Below are 20,608 nucleotides of genomic sequence, written 5' to 3'. Positions count from 1 at the left end.
ACTGTCACTCTTTACGGGAGCGGCTGGTGGTTTCAAACTGCTGACCCTGCAGTTAGCAGCCCCACATGTAACTGCTACGCCATCCGGGCGCCTAGATCACATGTAAGAACTCGATAGGCCACTGTAACTGCTGTTACTTCACAGCAGAATGCCAGCCTTGCGTACCTCAAGGATGTCGAACTTTGCAGTCTTCACTTTGGCCCATGTTTTCTTTAGTCGAGAGACGGGGCTCATGTTCATGCCAGCTTCCCGTGCAAACATAGAAGGGGAGGGAGGAAAAACAAACATGAAACACGGGAATGGGGCAGCCTTCCTAAGGAACACTCTGATGGGGTGCTGGTGAGTGCACTAAAATGTCTCAACATCCATGATGGTTAGAAACTCCAGAGGTCTGATGTGCTTTTCTCGTCAATTCCCTAATGGGCGCTCAGCTCCCACTTCCTCTGAGCAGAGGTCAGCAGTGGGCTTTTAAAGGGCCGGCCTGAACACGGTTTGAGCTCTGTGGGTCCTACGGTCTATGTCACAACCCTCCAAACACTTGTGCGCGTCCATTACTGTCAGAGTGCAGCCCTGGGGCACAGGCAAGCGCCCGTACCAGCCCACGGGATCCCATGTGGTACGCCCACACACCGACCTTACTATTTTAAGAACTATCATGAAATTCCTTTTCTTCTTCTTTTTTTGACAAGAAACTTAACTGATATAAAATGAACATCACAGGGCATACACAGGGTGTACCCCGGGGGCATTTGGACCAATTATGGCCCCGGGTCCTTGCACTCTAGTCTACACACACACTACGTCCAACGGTGTCGCTGCCTCCACTGTGTCCATCCAGCCCGTCGAGAGCCTCCATTTGTGCACCGACCCTCTGGTGGACAAAGCTCTGGGCCTTCTCCAGGGACTCGTCCCGCCTGACAGCGCGTTCAAAAGCACACCACCAGGACACTAGCCACCTTCCCTTCTAAGAAGCCTTCTGCGTACACTTCTTCCAAGCTAGGTATACATTTTACACACCAAACGCAAACCTAGGCCATGCGTCTGGGTTTGTGCTTAGGTACCATGGAATCCGCTCCGAATCCTAGCCACTCCAGATACAAGGACGTAGCCCCTGACCTGCGCCTCCTCACGACTGTTGTTATGCCCACTGCGGCAGCCACTGTGTCCACCCGTCTCCTTGGGGACCTTCCTGGTTTCACTGCCCCTCCACTTTACCGAGCATCATGACCTTTCCCAGGAACAACTGCCTCCTGACAACAGGTTCAGAGTCCGCGAGACAACGTCTCGCCATCCTCGCAGGGCTCTGCTGTCTGGCTTCCCGGCCTCAGGAAGCCCCTGGAGGAGCTCGATCTCTCCAACAGGGTCACCACGAGGCAGAAGTGACTCAAAGGTAGTACCACAATTTCGTTTGGGTTTTGAGCCTGATAAGTACACCTGAGACGCAGGCGGCCTTTCCTCATGAGGAGAAATGACATGGAAACAGGGAATGATGAGAGGGGCTACCAGAGTGAGATGACGGAATCCAACCTGGTGCTCGTTGGGGCTTCAAGTTGAGCCTGACTTTATCAGAATGTTTACTGAGCCCCTACCCTGTGCAGAATGACCACATACCTGAGCATCTAAACTAAGGTGCAATACTAGTAATTATGTCAAGACAGTGGGTAAACGGTGGGAAAACCAAGACATACTGGCCAACCTGGCCCTGACCCCCGTGTCAGATGATAATAAAGTGAATGGGAAACCATGGCCACGGCAGTCAGCACGCTCTGGTGCAGACATTTGTCCTCAGTGTAATCCTGTCCGCAGGTGCGCACAACCAAGGAGCACCGGGAGCCGGAGAACGTTTCCACTGCCCCGGCCGCGCTCTTGTCCACAGTGACGCCATCCTATCGTCCAGTCTCAGATCATCGATCTCGATGGTGCTTGGCACAGAACCCACCCACTTTTTAGAAACTGCTTATTTTGAAAACTGACTCACTTAGAAGCTTTTATAAATATCCACCAGAAACCAAATGGACTAAAACTATTCCAGGCATTCTTGCACCCTGGCAAAGGCAGGGAGACTGGACATTCTTCTCCTGTTTGGCTATTTAAAGCATTCCCGATGAACTTGGTGCTGGTGAATCATATGGACTACACTGGGGACCAACCGAAGAACAAACACATCTTTCTCCGAAGAAGTACAGCCAGGAATTTCCTGAGAAGCGAGAATGGTGAGGCTCGTGGATTTGGGGCATGCTATCAGAAACGGACTGTCCCTAGGAAGGGCTTTCTCTTGGTACAGTGAAGGTCAGTGAGAAGGCGAGACCCCGAATGAGCTGTACCGACAGGCCTGCATGCGGCAGTGGGCTCAAATATAGGCAACAATGTCGGCCTGGCACACAACCGCGGGGGGGGGGGGTGTTGGTTCTGTGTGCGTGGGATCACGGAGTCAGAACTGACTGGACAGCACCCTAACAAGAACAACGTTCCCATAAAACTCGGGATTCAGTGGCACAATTTTCATTACCCAAACCCTACCACTTTTCAAATTCACACTGGTGCCATGGCACAGCCTCCATGAAAGCAACAGCTACGCAATTTCTGGAAAACACTCACAGATGATGGCCATCAGGGAGTTAAAGTTGCCGATGTTGAAACACTCCCGCGCGACGTCGATGAAATACTCAATCATTCTTGCCCGGTGCTTCTTCTTTACCGGCTGCCCAGGGAAAGAGACGGAAAAAAGAGGGCAGTTATCTGACCTGTTGGCCCAGCAGCGACATAATCAGTATGGGACAACACTGCCACAGGGACACTGAGAAAAGTCATCGTCTCACCATGCAGATTTCCGTAGCAACCAAGTAGCTGAGGCGGTTAAACCACTCCACATAGGCTTCTAGATTCCGTGTTTTCTTCCGGTCACTGTAGCAAGTCTACAAATACAACACGGGGAAGATGAGTTGAAGAAATAGCATCTATCAGGCTCTAGTTCTGTCACATACAGGCCTTATTCTCAGTCTGTGGATTAGAAAAGCTCCCTCGGACCCCCTTTCCTGACTGTCTCGAGTCCTCACAGAAGTCGCAGGTCCTCCTCCTGTAGTGGGGGAACCCCTGAGGGCGAGACACGCACTTGGGTATCATTGTACAGGTGCCCTGCCTGCTCAGGAAGCGAACTGACGCGCTGTCCTCAGAAACGCAATTCACAGGCAACTGGGCTTTAGGATTTCTTCTTCCATTTTTTAAATCATTTTATTAGGGGCTCATACAATGCTTATCACAATCCATACATACATCAATTGTGTAAAGCACATTTGTACATTCATTGCCCTCATCATTCTCAAAACATTTGCTTTCCACCTAAGCCCGTGGCATCAGCTCCTCATTTTTACCCCTCCCTCTCCGCACCCCCCTCCCTCATGAACCTTTGATAATTTATAAACTATTATTTTGTCAGGACTGAAGGATTTCTGGCAGCTTGTAAAAACTGTCTTGACTCATAAATGGAAGAACACCAGCTGCTGGTCATCATTGCATGGAGGCCTAAGTGTGGAGGGGCTAAATGTCGTCCTAGGACATCACAGCAGGAAACTGAGAGGGCACCAAGAAGCTGCTGGGACCTCTGGATGGAATTTCCCCAGCAGCGCGTGAGGCGCCGCGGGAGAGCAATGAATGGCTACATCATGGACTTTATCCAGTGGGTGATCGGCTGTTGATAGCACAAAGACGGGACCTTAGCAAGAAGTGGAAGGCCGGGCTTCGATGGGTTCACGACACCCCCTCTTTCCCTCCTTCCTTTCTCCACTGGTCTCCTATTGCAAAATATTTTCTTCGCTTCCTGTATTTGGGGAAAGCGCTGGAAGGCAGGAAGGCAGCTGTTGCCCGTACTCGCAGAAGGGACCTTTCACCAGGAGGTGATGTAACCTGCCTGCCGATGCAGCATGCTTCTAGAAGTAGCTGGGAAGAGTTCTTGTGCATATAAGTTGGCATTAATTCCAAGCCCGGTATTAAGTCCCTTTCAAACAAGAGGCCAGCAGTAAAGCCCCTTGCTTAGCAAGCTGGATGTGCGTCCAGTCTCACTGCCCTGCTCGTGTTGAATCACGTGCAGGGCAGTCTCTTTCTTGCTGACTTAATCTGCTAAAGCCAGTATGCTTTTATCTCCACAAATGCCTGCCTCTAGTTGCTGTGGAAGACATTCTGTGAGGGACGAGGAGAGGGGCAATGCTGGCTATGGGGTAAGAATATTGTAAAGCTACTTGGGAACCTTCCTCAAGAGACGAAATGACGGTGAATCAGACATTTTAAACCTGGAACCGAATAGCGCTGACTCTCAGGGATTTCCATTTGTGGTTCTGGGGTCACCTGAAAATAGACTGATAGACGTTACCTTGTCGTTGTCCAACGGGTCCTTCTGTACAAACGCTTGAACGAATTCTTCTGGCCCAATATAATTAAGCCTCTCCTGAAACCCGAACCAGAGGTCAACAGGATTAAGAGAAATTGGGAACAGAACAGACAAATTCCTCTATTGACTGCTAGCATCCTTATAAAAGGCTTATAAAATTAATCCTTAACCCCAATATTTTCATCACCTTGGAAAATGATGGACGGGGAACTTTTCTGCTTTGATCAGTGCTGCACGAGGTACTGAAATAATGCATGAATGAGGGAATAACAGGAGTTCCTGAGTGGTGCAGATAACAACGTCGGCTGTTAACCATAGGGTCTGAGGTTCAAATCCACCCAGAGGCCCCTCTACAGAAAGGCCCGAGACGCTACTGACAAAACTAGCCCCCAGCCCCTGAGATCTCTGGAACGCACTTTGGCCCTGACCCCCTGAGATATGGACTCGACAGGAAATGGCTGAGGGAGTAATAGGAGGGGTGAGACGAGGAGAGGAAAGGCAACACATGCTCTTCGCTCTTCGGGTCTTGTCTGTAGTCTTGCTGAACATTTGTTTTACAGTGTCTTCACAGAGCTTCCAGAAGTCTTATACTCACGTATCTAAAGACACGTTCCACCTGCCAAGTACATTACTTCCCGTTTGGATCACTCTCACCTTGACCCTGGCCATGATTGCTGACAACCACACTGTCTGGTTGCCGAAGCAGACTGGATCGGGAGTGGTAGAGGGCCAGCATGATACCCGCCTTACCAGTTCTATATGAGTCAGCTGCTGGGCCAAAGTGTAAGGGTCACTGCAGATGGTAATGATGTCCCGTTGAATGGCCTGCGGCTTGGTCTTCAGAACCGTGAGTCGGTCCGTGGCTGTGGCGCTGATCTTTGCCAGGACTTCCTCGTACTGGCTGAGGGCAGCAAGCTTGCGGAGCAGACACTGGATCATCTGTTGCACATTCTTCCGATACGCCTGCCAGGGCAGAAACACAGGATGAGAGTCTAACGCGGCTGCGTGTCAGTGTTTATCGCTTTGTGGTCCCAACTCTTGTGCCCTGATATAAGAGAACTGCCATGGTCCACAGCAGTTAGAACAGGATTCAAACCCAGCACGGGTGGTTTAAAGGAGATGCCTTGGCTCAGGTTTGACCGTGAACACATTATAAGGATGGGTTAGATTCACTAGCCAGGAGTGGAGTAGTGGGCTACCGTGAGCTGCTAACCCCCAGGTCAATGGTTTGAACCCACCAGCCACTCTTAGGGAGAAAGAGGAGGCTGTCTGCTGCCATAAAGATTTAGTCTTGGAAGCCCAAAAGAAGATTTCTACTGTGTCCAATAGGACCATGATGAGTCAGAGTTGGTTCGATGGCAGTGAGTTTGGTTTGGGTTTTGGCCCGAAGAAATCAAGTATAATGAGAATTATGTATAACTAAATTTTCTCTAGGCCAATTTATAAATATATCAGTTTATTTTTAGTGAGGTAAGATGCATTCAAATCATGTCAGAACATTCTTTTCCAAATGTTTGTCTGTTTCCCCAAATGTTTTTAAGGTAATCTTCTTGACCATTCCTATAAATCCCAATCCCACTAGTCCAAGGACATGGCTGGGTCAGACCACCTTTACTTCCTAGCCCCACGACCCAGCCACCTTCCTGACTTGCACACTCAGGAAGTCCATGCATTGCCATAAAGAGAGAGCGACAGTTTGTCATCTGATGTCTATTTGGCTCATCCCCACTTCTTGTGAGGTCATGAGTCAATGTGAATGTTCACGCTCAAACTCTCCCCACTTGGCATTCGTCTGAGTAATGCTATGAGCAGCTACCACTGGGCTTGCTACTTTACCGGGCTCTCATCACACCTGCCACTGGGCTTGCTACTTTACCGGGCTCTCATCACACCTGCCACTGGGCTTGCTACTTTACCGGGCTCTCATCACACCTGCCACTGGCCTTGCTACTTTACCGGGCTCTCATCACACCTGCCACTGGGCTTGCTACTTTACCGGGCTCTCATCACACCTGCCACTGGGCTTGCTACTTTACCGGGCTCTCATCACACCTGCCACTGGGCTTGCTACTTTACCGGGCTCTCATCACACCACTTCAGACAGACGACTTTGGAAAAGCACCGTAGATACTCTGGGTAAGCACTAGCCATTTACCTTTAACAACGCCTCTAAAGTCAAAGAAATGGCTTCCCCGCCAGTGAATTCCGAGGCTCCATTCAAACAACTCTCTGCTCTACAGCACGGAGCAGAACTTCTCCTGCTGATCTTCCCGGCTGGGTGACTCTGGCGCAGGCAGCTCATCTTCCTCCTAGCCAGCAGCTGGGAGCTTCAAATTACTGACCTTTCATTCGGCAGTCCACAGTGGACTCTAAGACCACAGGCCCCTTTGCAAAGCTATGGTACCATGATCTAGGTTATGGGGCTATGTTTTTCCCTAACAAGCCCAGACATTGAAGGAGGCTTGGTGGTATAGTGGGTTAGGCATTGGGCTGCAAAATCACAAGGTCAGCAGTTACAAACCGACCAGCCGCTCCACGGGGAAAAGGATGAGGCTTTCTATTCCCATGCAACGTTAGTCTTGGCAAGCCCAGGAGGCAGTTCTAGTTGGTCCTACAGGCCCTCTGTGAGTTGGAATCGGCTGGGTGGCAGTGAGCGAGTTCGAGCCAGACAGTGACAAGCAAACCAGAAAGGTTCCTTTTGGGCCGGTGGCAATGCTCACAGACAGAGGCAAACAGGCTGAGTCAGGCGGATTGCTCCTGATAATGCGGTCCTGAGGTTAATAGCACCACAGGATGGCAGACACAGTGAGTTTGTTGTTGTTAGTCATGCTGAAGTTGACTGTGACCCACGGTAACCCCATGTACAACAGCGAAATGCTCCCGGGTCCTGCGCCACCTTCCCTGTCCGTGGTATGTCAGGAGCCTCCGTTTCAGCCACCGAGTGTTTTGAACGCTTTCCAACCCTACCAAGGGCTCATCATCCGGCACCATAGTGGGCGATATTCTGTTATGAGCCATAATGTAGACCTTTGGCTTTCTAGTCTATTTTGGTCTGAGATCTGCTGAAACCTGTCCATCAAGGGTGACGCTGCTGGTATAAAGAACAGCAGTGGCATAACTTGCAGCATGGTAGCAACACGCAGTCCCCGGAGAACAGCAAAGCCACGGCCAGGTGGTGGTCAGTGAACGCAGAAAGGCTGATGTGTGCGCTCCACACCTTAATCCGGTGTTCGAAAGCATGGCAACCTACTTGTCTGAGATCAGTCATCTGGAAATCAAGTAACACCTTACCAGGAATAAAAAGTACACAAAAGCATAGACATATACATTTAACAGGGGCGCATTAGTTTACCTGACCACATTACCAAATGTTATGGAATACCAAATGAACCAGCATTTGCATACTGAAGCCAAGCAAGCTGACAGCAACATCTAGCAATGGTTAATTCTCCCCAGAGTCAATTTTCAGGAATGAACAAACAAAACAACATACTGAGCCTTCTTTTCTTCTCCACTTGTTTGGATACTCCACTGAGTACTTTAAACCGGCCCGTTGGAAGACGTCTCCCTATTGCCCTCTGTCGGGTAAACGTTGGCCAGCTAACTCAATGTCTGCCATCCAAACCTACCAACGACTCCAAGAGAAAGATGAAGCTATTTGTTCCCAGCGGGAATCACCTGTGCTGGGTCAGACTCAACCCAATGGCAGCGGGTTTGCGAATGCCTCGGACCTTCATAGAAGTTGGGTTTTCAAAACCATTACCCTCCACATACCACTAAAGCCATCTGTTTAGAAGCTGCTGTCTGTTTGATTATACGCCTATCACTCACTCAAGGAAAATGTGTCTTTGGAATGTCGAGTTGTTCATAATTGAGTTAAGGACTACTTAAAAATCCCTCACTCTTATTCCTCCACCTCTTTTATTTTCCACACTTTGAGTTATAACCAACCCCTTATCTCCAATAAATGTCTACTTGAGTCAGATCCGTGTTATTAAAACTATGCAAATCTTTCCAGTATACTCAACATGAAGGCTTTCACGGAGGTGGTTTGCTTATAGCAAGTGCCATCCAGAACAGAAAGTGCATTTCATCAAAGTGAAGTTCACCGTTACTAAAGTCTGCCTACAAAAGCAACTTGCCTCTGTTATTTTAAAACCTGACGAACCACCATCGTGTGGCATGGATTAGGGGATTCTCCTATTATTTTATTTTATTTGAAAAAAATCATCTTATTGGGGCTCTTCTAACAATCCACACATCAATTGTATCAACCACATTTGTACATGTGTTGCCTTCACCATTTCCAAAACAGGAATTATATTCTAGAGTAAGTTTTACAGAGAACATTTCTGAATTTTCTATCTAAGAATTTCATTTGATTATTTCCAACAAAATAATCCTTGGAGTGGGGTGTGTGACAGGCAAACAGAGAGAACACTTTTTGTACGGACAAGAAGTAGACATTCCTGGCCAATGTATTTTCCTTGGGATCCCAGGAAGAGAGGAAGGGTGCACGAAGGAGTCAGGATGATAAGGTACTTGGAATCACTGATGAAGTCTAGGGTAATGGATGAGGTAAGAACATTTTTTGCTTGACGAGAAGGAAGATATCTTATTCAATGGAATGGGTATATCTTAATGTTTTAAAGAGCGAAAATGGGGCGAATATGTCTAACCCTTTTTTTAGTATGCATGAAAACGCTGTGTCACTTAATTTTCCTCTGAATATTTTAAAAGGTTTTGAAGTGGGGTATTTGCCCAAGTAAAGGGGTCTGGGTAGTCAGTGTATCAAGTGCCATAGAGATAGGTGATCTGAGACTAAGTGATAGGATTAGTTCCCTATGGGCAAGAGAGCAGCCTGAGAAACTGAAATGATGTCTGGTCGCCTGTTACTTGTCTTACGGTACTCCAGAGAAGCAAAACCAGTGAAGTGTCTCCTTTACGTCAGGGGGAGAGAGAGAGAGATTTACGTCAAGGAAATGGCCTGGCAGATGTAAACAAGTTCCAAGTCAATGGATCAGATGTCAGGTTAAAGGCTTCTCCTCAAGGCTACAGGGCTGAGGGACCCAAGATTGGCAGGTCAGATGGCAGGCTTCTGGCCACAGGTGTGCATGATTGCACTGTGGGTAAGGTAGATTGATGGGCTGCTGATGACTCCCAGGATCGACAGGTAACATGACAGACCACTGACCCAAGCCAGAGGTCAGATGACAAGCTAGATGTAGGATCCAGGCTTGGCAAAAAACAAACAAGCTTTTCACAGCTACCTGAGGGTAGTCGCAGAGAAGCGATGAGTAAGACAGATAACTGAGGACAGGCAGCAGGCTTCCCCACTCCCCATTCTGGTATCACTGGTCTGGGGTACAGGAGGGGGTTTTAATAATACATTCATGGAAAACTGAATTAAAAGATAGAATCCGCCACCCTCCAACTTTCTGAAGTCCCCATTTATGTAAATACTGTCCAGGTGATTCTAATGAGCCGCAAAGTGGGGAGACTAATGTTCTCTGTACAGAACATGGAGCACAGGGGGTCAAAGGCTTTTATTCTGCTCTGTGCTGTTGCTGCTGCCAGGTAGATTCCGGCTCACGGAGAAACCAAGCGTGCAGCGGACAGCTGCTGGGACCTTTTGGAAGCAGAACCCAGATCTGTCTTCCAAGGTCCCTCTGGGTGGATCCGAACTGTCAACTCTGCAGCTGGTAGTCAAGCACTTCCTGTTTGCACCCTCCAGGGACTGTTTCTCCCTGGGCACCTTGCTTTTCTCAGGGAGGAGACAGAGGGAATGCACTCAAGCAATCAGCTCCCAGGAAGTTGCGAGTGAGCAACAACAGCAGCAAACTTAGGGGAAATGTGCCCAACGGGGAGCAAACCAAATGGAACTCACTGCTGTCAAGTTAATTCCCACTCACGGCCACCCGCTAAGACAGCATAGAACTGTCCCTGGGAGTTTCCAAGACTGGAACTCTTTATGGGAGGAGAAAGTCTCATCTTCCTCCTGGGAGCAGCTGGTGCTTTCCAACTGCAGACTGCAGTGAGCAGCCAGTAAGTCACGATTGCCTTACAAGGGCTCAAGCTATTCAAATGATAGCCAAGAACGAGGTGGTGGCGGTGGTGGAGGAGGTGGTGATGGTGGAGGAGGTGGTGATGGTGGTGGAGGTGGTGATGGTGGTGGAGGTGGTGATGGTGGTGGTGGTGGAGGTGGTGACGGCAGTGATGGTGGTGGTGGTGGCGGCAGTGATGTATGTGTTAGAGAGAGAAAAAGAGAACGGGTGTGGCCTCTTTAAGTGTCTTGCTGACATCTGATTTCATTAGCAACCACGCTTCATGTAGTTAAGCATGCTTCCTCACCGAGTCATTCATTGCTAAATATGCACTTATTCTTTTTCTAACTTCAAATGCCAGTGACAGTAATTACCTGGCAAATAAAGGTAGATGTTCTTCTTACAAAGAGCAGCCCCGTGAGGAAGAGAAAAGTGCATTCCACCCACTGTGGTCATTTGTCATGTCATTCCATCATGAGTTTCATGTTATGTTTCTTGCAGGCAAGTCCTCAGAAACCACTTCATTTTAGGCAATCCCCGGGAGGGCAGGGGGGGACACATTAAGCCAAATTATGTGGAACAGGAATAGCGAATTCAGAGGAACCTGACTAAATTATATACAGGGTGCACCTGGATTCACGCAGTGCCAAAAACAAATCCCCAAAGTCCCCAACAAGAAGCAACAAATCCTACCTCAAGCCCACACTCCTGCCAGGGGAGGGAAATACCGTTTTTCCGGTTCTAATGAGTGATTCATCGGTTTGTTCCTGTGTTCATCCTATTGTTTATTCATTCATTCATTCATTCATCCATTCAAATACTGCTGGGTGTCTATGGTGTGCCAAGTTAGGAAATCAATGGAGAGCCAGGAAAGCACAGCCACACGGCCAGGAGTGTGGTGGGGGGAGGAAACCATCAATAAGCTCCTCATTACTAAGTGCAGGGCACTACGAAAGAAGCTGTGTCCCAGTGGTGAAAGCCAGCATGGGGGCAGGCGAGCTCGACTTTGCATCGTCAGGGAAAGCTTCCTGGAGGAGACACACTTAATCATGTCATAGAGAAGAAGCCCGCTGAGCTAAGAAACAAGGCAACGCATTTACTGCCCAATTGTAAAACTCAATGGGACGGACACAGAAGGCACATCCCTCTAGGATTTACAGAAATGTGGAAATCAAGGAGAGAGAAATCCTGTTTGATCGAGGGTCCGTGACACAGAGAAGACCCTCAAGAGATGGATCAACACAAGGCTGCCACTCTGGCCCCAGCACAGAAGCACAGCAGGATGGTGCAGGCGTGGGAGCACTGTGCTCTTCTGGTATGCTCCAGGGCCCTGCGAGTCAGAACTCCAGGGCCCTGCGAGTCAGCAATCACAACTTTCGTCCGCACAGGGACATCTCGCGTAACCCCTACTGAGGGCTGGGGTCTCTGCCATTTGCTCTTCAGCAGTAAGTACGTAGTTCAAGTCCTTTCATCAAGTGAGGTGGTGTCACCTGCATCTCACAGGCTGTTGGTGGTTTTCCTCTAATCCTGAAGCCAGGGTCTTCTGCACACGGCCCAGTTTCCCAAATCATTTGACCGGCTTAAAGGGTGAATACGCTGATGAAAGGGCACTACCTTTGCAAATGGGAAACCATGCAGTAACCCCGTGTTCTACTGGAACGGCCGCTTGACCAATGTAAAAGTTTTGCCCGAGCACAATTAAGTTTTCTGAAATTCCCACCTGTCACAGTATTACATATAATTTGTGACAGTTCGCAGAGTCAAATTCTTTTCCACAATCCGTTAAAAAAAGGGAAAATTGTGTTCTGGTATTCTCTGCTTTCAGCCAAGTGACATCTGACATCAATGGTATTCCTCATTCCACGTCCTCTTCTGAATCCAGTTTGAATTTCTGGGAGTACCTGCTGATGCCCCACTGGAACCACCTTTGAATTACCTCTGGTAAAATTCTATTTACATGTGATACTAATCGATCATTTCCTCAGTGTGTTGGATCCTCTGTCTGCAATGGCCATAATCATGACTCCTCCGGTTGGCCAGGAGGCGCTCTTTCAAATTCCTTTGCATAAATGACTGAGTTCCTCTAGCACGGCATTTGTCTGTGGAAACATCTCAGTTGGTTCTCTCAAATCCTGGAGTCTTGATTTTCATCTGTGGCTTCAGTGCAGCTTCTTTCAGCATCATCGTGTTTTTACTGCCTGTCACCTTTGGGCACGTTGTCAGCAGAGACCTGCTGTCAGGGGGGAGGGGGGGGAAACAGTCCCTGGAGAAGGACATCATGCATGGTAAAATAGAGGGGCGGCGAAAAAGAGGAAAGTTCTTAAAGGAGGAAGTCTGTGAAAGAGCTGGGCAGAAGCTTTCGACGGGCAGCTCAAGAGGGCACAGTAGAGGTTTACAATGAAATGTACAGGGATCTAGAGTTAGAAAATAACAGGGGAAGAGCAAGCCCAGTATCCTTCTTCAGTTGAAGTGAATCAGAAACTCAGGCCTGGAGTTGCAATACTGAAGTATTTCTGGGACAAAATATTGAACACCGCAGGAATCTTCAAGGCATACGCAGAGGAGCCATAGGCAGAGTCACTCCACTACAAAGAACTGTTGGATGTGCAACCATTTCAAGTGTTGTTGTGAGGTGCCTTTGAGTCGGCTGTGAGTCACCGCGACCCTATCTTCAACAGGACAAAACACTTCCCGGTCCTGTATTAGCCTCACAGTTGTTCTTAGGTTGGAGCCCGTTGTGACAGCCACCGTGCCACTCCTTCTTTGTTGCTGCCCTTCCAGCTCCTTTGTGAAAAACCTGGCCCCTTACGCCAGGCTGGAATCTGCAGTTGGCAAACACGCACGATGATTATAACAGTCCTAACTTGCAAAATGACTCAGGAACCCGCTCATTTAGCCTTGTAGAAATAGTGGCTGCCCTGGACACCAGGGTTAAATATCATGTGTAAGAGAGGAATAAGAGGGTTCATTCCATTTCATGAGCTAAGACATCATGCAGCTAAGCCAACTGGGAATTTTTTGACCACTAATTTTAGGTATGATTTTGGCCTGGTTGTTTCCCCTTCTCTGTCTCTCTCTTTCTTCATGGCAGGTGGAAATGGCATTAAGATGCATTCACAAGATGCAAAACAAATAGAGAAGGCGTTTAGTTACATGATCTTGAGGACACACCCCTGCAAGGATGAGCTCTTAAACGAAGATTATTCCAATTGAGAAAACGCATTTCTAAGACCAATGAAACGACATCACTGCCACTGCCAAATGCTTCATCTGCTTTTTTAATGTAATAACGTTGCATCTGTGCTGAAGTAGCCTGCGCCGAGGCACTCAGTAGCAGCACAGAAACTACAAAGACATACTTGCCCAACAAGCCTCAACACTGCGTGCCAGCCCTCCAGGCCTGCTTCAAAGAAGACAACCTTGAATTTGTTACAGCTAGTTAGCTCTTATCAAAGGCTCAGTTAAGGGAAGGGATATTTATGGCAGATTATCTCAGAGACTTGTTTTCCATCGCAAGATATTCTCAGTGCTAGCCAGGAATCAACTTCCGGGCTGGGGTCATTTTCTCTTTGTCTTCTCCTCCCCAGAGGAATCACCTTTGCCAAATGATGCCTTCATCTTCTGGCCTCAGCTTTTATCAAGGGGAGTTTCTTGTAAACACTCTAAGGAGCATTTTCTATGACCTTATTCTATGGTCGATGGGCAATGTCCCTTATAAGACAGTTTTTAAATTCGATTGAATTCAATCCCCCAAAGAAAATTTTATTTTTTCTGATAGACAAATGCAAAAACTTATGCAAAAACTCATTGCCTTTTCATTTCATTTTCCCACAAACTTTTCAAGGTCCCATCATCTATCCAACTGTGTCTGTCCATTATTTAGAATTCACACGCCAATCACGGAAGCCCTGTTGGCTCTCCAGATCAGGATATTTGTTTGGCCTTGGATTAAACTCGAGAATCTATGACTATTTATATTTATGACTTACTACTATATGATTTAAGGAGCTCTGGTGGCATAGAGGTTACATGTCGGATTGCTAACCATGAGTCAACAGTTCCAAACCACCAGCAGCTCCACGGGAGAAAGATGAGGCTTTCTACTCCCACAAGGAGTTTCAGTCTTAAAAACCCATAGGGGCAGTTCTACTCTGTCTTATAGGGCCGCCATGAGTCAGAACAGACTCGAGGGCAGTGAGTTTAGAATATGTGATTTATTATCTATTAACACACAAATATGTTTTCTATTTCATGTATGTTATCTAAATGCGCTGCTGTTAAGTCCTACTGAGTCAGTGCCATGAGACCTGTCCCCCCTGGGCAGCCCTGCTAGTATTCCCAACACTAGTGCAGCAACACAGTAGCATGCAAGCCCCCACTGCACCGTGCACGAGGTGACGAATGAACTATCTGCATCCACACCTTATTAAGAAAGAAAGATGTAAGGAGAGTAAAATTAAAACACGCTTACAACAGGACTCTTGGGCAGGAATTGACATGAACATACCCTAAATTAATCACTTACAACTTGAGATCATAACCCTTTGAAGTAGGAAGATAGAATCATCCCCATGTGACATGCCAGACAGACCAATATTTTACATAGACGACTCGCCAGAAGGCAAAACAGCAAGTAAGCAGTGGAGAAGCTGATGCAAAACCCAGCCTCATTTCCCGCCAAGGCTTGGCCTGGGAGTTCAAGTGCTGTGTGCTCAGCGCAGGTTACCGACCTCCTCGCCACTCGTTATCCGGTGAGCCAGATCTTTCAAGTTTCTCATTACTCGTTCATCCCGAAAGTCATAAGGAAAGGTCTCCGTCCATTCCGTCAGGAGTTGAAGGATTTTAGGTGCAATTTTTCTTATCTGGCTCTAGGGAGAAAAAGCAAATCAAATTCAGTGCTGTCTGTTACATGTTCTACATCAAGGAAACAATAACCAACGCCACCACCGAGAGACTTCTAGCGCACACTTTGGGAATAACGGGGTCCCAGCTCAAACTTCTAGGGCAATGCCTAGTGTCACCAACTGAGGCAGGATCAAAGTTTACACCAGGCTCTTTATAATCCAAGGAGGGACCAACGGGTTTGGGGGACAATTTCACTATCTTCTCATTCCAGTTGTCATGACATTTTTGAAGCCCATGCACATTCCCCACTCCCTTTGCATGGATCGCCGCTGTTGAATCAGCCCCCACTGTGGAAGTTGGTCACAGAGTAGAATTGCTCCACAGGGTTTCCTTGGCTGTAGCCGTTCTGGTGGGAATTCGCCAGGCCTTTCTTTCCCAGGGCCCTTGGGTGCACTCAAACGGCCAGCCTCTACGCTAGCAGCCACAAGCCACTGGCACCGTCTAGGCTGGAAGAGGGATGGCTTAGCGAGACGAGGGTTGCTTAGAGGACTGGACATGGCAAACACTAAGCCACGCGTGACTGAACTTAACAGAGGGGAAAATCTAACCACCCTGAGATGTTCAAGAAGTGTCATTACCTTATCACTGCTAGGATCGCTTAGTCTCTGGTGCTCAACACATAGGTGGCAAACTTTGGCCATCAGCTCAGATGGATGCATAAACAGCCGAGAGCTGAGCAGGAAGGTGAATATGTACGTTCTCTGTGTGGCAGGAGAAAAAGAGTGACCGCGGTTAGATGGCGCTGAGGTGGATCCCCCTCGTCCTAAGCTCCTGTGTCTCTTTCTTTCTTACACTCACTTGAGTGAAGTTAAGAGGCTGCAGTTTCAAAGTGAGGCGGACTAGTCGGAAGGAAAAGTACACTTAAAAAAACAACAGCGCAAGATGGAGACGTCCTTTACTCTCTGCTCTATCTTTTCCCTTCAGCCACCCTAAAAATAACCAACGTGCAAGGCAAGTTTGGCACCTGCAATTATGCGGCGCACTTTTCCATGTCCATCCTCGGGGAGCCCGGATACCAAAACACATAACTGACTCTGGTGAAGCCGAATAGAATTCAGCCCAAAGAGATAAATCGTAACTGAAGTAGATACCCATACAGTCTTCTTCTGTGTCCAGAGATGATGGTAAATCAATGGAAACCCCTCCCCCAGTGTGACCAGAGTAACACACTAGTGTGTTTGTGTTCGAACGCTCCAACTGTAGGCTTTCCCGTCACCTGGTTGCTGGCTCAGACTGTGGTCCAGCCATGTGATAAAGCATAATGAAACACTGTATACTTTTCTCTAACCACATTGTCTACCCAGAAGCCAGTAATGAAGCAGTGCTTATTGGTTAGACGAGTTTCAGACTCCCAATGAAAAGAGAAATTCCACGGGGCTTTATTTACTTATTTTTCCTTAGGTGCCTTAAGTAGCACGTAAACATTTAACAGGGCTGAACAATGGGGCTCTTTTTATTTTGATTACAAGGTTGTCCTGCTTGGCGACAGATTCGAAAATGCTGTGAACCAAATCGCACACAAAGGAGAGGTAAGCCCGTCAGGAACATCATGGAGAATTATGGGCGAGCACCACACCAAGGAGGCCATTATTATGCTTAGGAAAACGTACAAGTGCACTATCTGGATCTCTTCTTGAAACATTTATCAGCGCTCAACTCCACAAGGGCCTCCGAAGCACAAGGGAGGGAACAAGAGAGTCACTTTGCCCAGAGACAGAAAACCATGTTTGAGTGCGCACACTGGGAGGGAGACCAGGTACAAATAACTCAACACCTGAGTCTCACCCCTCACCCCCGCCTCCAGCCCCCTTTCACCTCTCAGAATTATTGTCAAGTTTGAGGAAACGAGTACAACTATCCTGAAACATCTTTATACACTTCAGTGCAGGACGTCCAACTATAGTTATCCTAACTAAACAAATATGGGCTAGCACAGTAAGACATGTGTGAACATGTTACCTATGCTTGAACTTCAGAGCCGTGCCTTGACACGAGCCCTGTTCTCTCTTCTATGTGCCTACCTTCCCTGGCTAATGTCACTCTCTAAGGAGTCATAAACTCATAGATAAACTCATTGTCATCGAGTCGATGTGGACTCAGAGCAACTCTACAGGACAGGGTAGAACTGCCCTTGTGAGTTTCTGAGCCTGGAGTGGACAGTCCCGTCTTTCTCCTGTGGAGAGGCGAGTGATTTTGAATGGCTGACCTGACCGCTAGCAGCCCAACTCATAACGACTAGGCCACCAGGGCTCCCCAAATACAAATACAAGGCGCTTCCTTTCGGGGCCCTCTGACTGCTTTCCTAGGGTGCTACCTGCCTGGAAATGCCTCATGATATTCAGACAACCACGTCTGATCCCCACCGGGGCCACTCCATCTGGAAACTCTCAGCATCCCCACGGGACGGCTTATTACCAGACAAGCCCGGCGACCCGCATGCAAGTGGGCAGTGTCTGTGGGACACGGGTACCTACATCGGGATAGTAATCCACATTTGGAACTAAGTGGTGGATGAGTGCTTCCAGAGATCCGGAGAGGAGGTTGTTGTCCTGGTAATACAGCCCCCCGCAGCTGTCCTCCGCGGCCGACTGGTAGAGGTTTCGGTTGTAACCACTGCTGTCAAACATAGCTGAAAAGGGAGGCGTCTGAGGCATGCTTTCCTAGAAGGAAAAAAAAGAGACAAAAACGTCGTGTCAGCAACATGCAACGCAAAAGGAGAAACTAGCTTTCTTTGAATAAGGACTGAACCTTAGTAATTTGAGAATCCTAAAAAAAATAGTTTAAGTTCTAACACAATGTTAGGGGCCTAAGAGAACCACATGTAATACACGTATGCCTGTTTGTGAGTGCTAACGTTGTTGAATTAAACACCATAAAATGTTTAGACCAAAGGCTATGATCTGGGTTTAAATTTAAGTTTCTGGTACCATATTTAGTTATCAATCTTATGCAATCCTGGCATTGCTTTCTTCCTGAGTCAAAGCTGGTACTAAGGTGTGAAAGTTAGGTGCCATTCCACCAGTTCGGCTTCCATCAACCCTGCGCAAACACTACGCCATCCTCACAACCGCTGAGCCCACAGGTAAAGCCAGTTTCAACCCATCTCCTCCTGTGGCTTCACCATTTTCATTGGCTCTTTACCATAGGGAGTCCTTTCCCAGTGGGGTGCTCTTACAGCTCTTAAGACATTCCACACATCCATTGTATGAAGCATTTGTGCAGGTGTTGCCATCATCATCTTCTAACCGTTTTGGTCTCGCTTGATAAAATGCCCAAATTATATGAGATGAAGTCACGCCATGTTCACAGCCAGGGAGCATTCTGGTATGTGCTTCTTCGGGTCAGATCTGTGCGTTCAGTATTGTTCACTGACGTCATAATTCAAATACATCTCCTCCAGTCTTCAGGACTCACTGTCCGGTTGTTCATGCAGTTTGCTATGGCAAGAGAGGTGTACGTCTTCAGACTGGGTTGGGAAGAAACTGTGATAGTGACATGCCCACCGTCCCTGGGTGGTGCTCAAGGTTAAGAGTCATGAGTATTAACTGGAAGGCTGGAGGTTCGAGTCCACCCACTGCTTTTCTGGAGAACAGCCTACCAGTCTATTTCTCCACACGTGGCTGCATCCGTGGGCAGCCATTGTGAGGATGGCACAGGGCTGGCACAGGACTGGGCAGTGTTTCGTTCTGCTGTGTACAGGGTCCCTGTGGGAGGAACCAATGGGGCGGCACCTAACAAGAACAATGACCTAGTTAAAATAGAGCGTATGTGCATTAGTGAGAGAGATTCCTATCTGTGTATACAAATGTCTATAAGTAGCTTGCGTATCTGGGTCAGCGGATTTAATGCATCATCCAGACTCCCCAACTTTCACTACAGTATCAGATGCTGTGGGTTTTCACGCCTTTGTGTGAAAGGCTGTGGAGCAGGGGTGGATAGAGCCCCAGTTCTCAGTGAACATGCCGGCACAGAAGGCACCTGATTTGGGGAACAAATCAGACCCAAGATCAGTTGCAGCTCCCCGTCTGTGTCCTGAGCACCTCACAAAGCCCTGTCAGACGGTGCTCAGTGGAGGCCAGAGGCGATTAAGTTATTCCAGGGCAGAGCAAAGGGCCTGGAGAACCGACTCCCCGTTTGGTTTCTGGCATCTTGTCCGGACAAAGGAGGCATTCAGAGGCTGCCCAGACCACTGGATTCAGAAGGCCAACAATGTGGGTGGCAACAACTGGGACAAGGCGTGTGGAGGCTGCAGGAGGACACAACCTGGACTAATCCTTCTTTTCAAGATGCCTACAGATATTTGCATCAGAACGGGGGCAGGCTATGGAGCTGGGTCTAAGAAGTCACAACAGTCACTCCAGAGCATCTGTTCAGGTGCATGGGGGAGGAGGGAGGGCAGAAACTACACCGGGCACTCATGCCTGGGTGGGAGGGAGGCAGCCAAGGGTTGGGAAACTGGCTATGGGGCGGATGTGGCAGGGATAGCTTCATTTAGGAAATCGGCAGCAGGAAACGCAAATGCAGAGGGCTGGGGCGGGGTGGGGGTGGGGGGGGGATGAGACAAAAATCTTCTGCTCTTTACATGCGATCCCATCCACAAACCAGAGCTGAAGGAGAACTGGAAAGGATCCAAGACAGACTAGCCACAAACGGGAAGCGGAGCCTGAGGTTCACTCTAAAGGGGGATTGGCCGCCGCCGTGGCCGGCTTCATCTCCGCTGTGTCTCTTGCTTAGGCAGGACACAGTGGTTGACAGCCAGAGAAGCAGGAGCTATGGAACGTAAACATTAACACAATGTCTGCAACAACAACAACAACACACACACACACACACACACCGCCCCCGGCCTCATTGGTTAGTGAGACTGCACATAGAGGAACGTTAGGTTAAATAAATCACTTAACGTTAGACATTTTATAAGACCTAGAAGTACAAAGTGCATTTCTTTCCTCTTCAGGCAGGCTAGTTCTCCAGAGTCCCATTCACGTATACATATACACTACAACCCTCTGCAAATGGCCTGGCCTTGGTGAAGAGTCAGAAAACAAAAAAAGGTTTGTCTCCCACCCACCCCCTCCCCCAGGGGGGCAGGGGGAGGCAGACCTGGAAACCCTCCAGTGGGCCCCTGCTGCCTGGATGTGCTTACTCGTGTTTTCCAAAAGCTTATGACTGTTTGAGGTCCCCCGGGGGTCACAAACAGTTTATACTCAGTGGCTCACCAGAAAGTTGGTGGTTTAAGCCCAGCCAGTGCAAAGAGCCTGGAGATTGGCTTCTG

General features: G+C 48.3%; 1 protein-coding gene across 3 annotated transcripts in view; it reads right to left on the bottom strand.

Annotated features, from left to right (window-relative positions):
• The window catches only part of RASGEF1B (RasGEF domain family member 1B), a 33,821-nt gene extending 13,874 nt beyond the window's left edge, over positions 1-19,947 (bottom strand). The window contains exons 1-9 of one of the 3 annotated variants that reach the window (XM_075544910.1): positions 19,936-19,947; positions 17,808-17,993; positions 15,912-16,034; positions 15,159-15,296; positions 5,135-5,347; positions 4,367-4,441; positions 2,820-2,915; positions 2,599-2,701; positions 166-245 (exon numbers count right to left, since the gene is read on the bottom strand). In XM_075544910.1, the coding sequence (XP_075401025.1) occupies positions 166-245; positions 2,599-2,701; positions 2,820-2,915; positions 4,367-4,441; positions 5,135-5,347; positions 15,159-15,296; positions 15,912-16,034; positions 17,808-17,987 (1,008 nt within the window). In that variant the 5' untranslated portion in view covers positions 17,988-17,993; positions 19,936-19,947. Of the gene's footprint in view, positions 1-165; positions 246-2,598; positions 2,702-2,819; positions 2,916-4,366; positions 4,442-5,134; positions 5,348-12,658; positions 12,662-15,158; positions 15,297-15,911; positions 16,035-17,807; positions 17,994-19,935 lie in introns of those variants that run through there. The other 2 variants (XM_075544908.1, XM_075544909.1) reach the window with 2 other exon arrangements.
• Between the last annotated feature and the right edge of the window lie 661 nt (positions 19,948-20,608).

The sequence above is a fragment of the Tenrec ecaudatus genome, chromosome 3 (genome assembly GCF_050624435.1).
Source record: "Tenrec ecaudatus isolate mTenEca1 chromosome 3, mTenEca1.hap1, whole genome shotgun sequence".
Taxonomy (NCBI): Eukaryota; Metazoa; Chordata; class Mammalia; order Afrosoricida; family Tenrecidae; genus Tenrec; species Tenrec ecaudatus.
The sequence above is the reverse complement of the archived record's forward strand: the minus strand, read 5'-3'. Positions and strand labels throughout refer to the sequence as shown.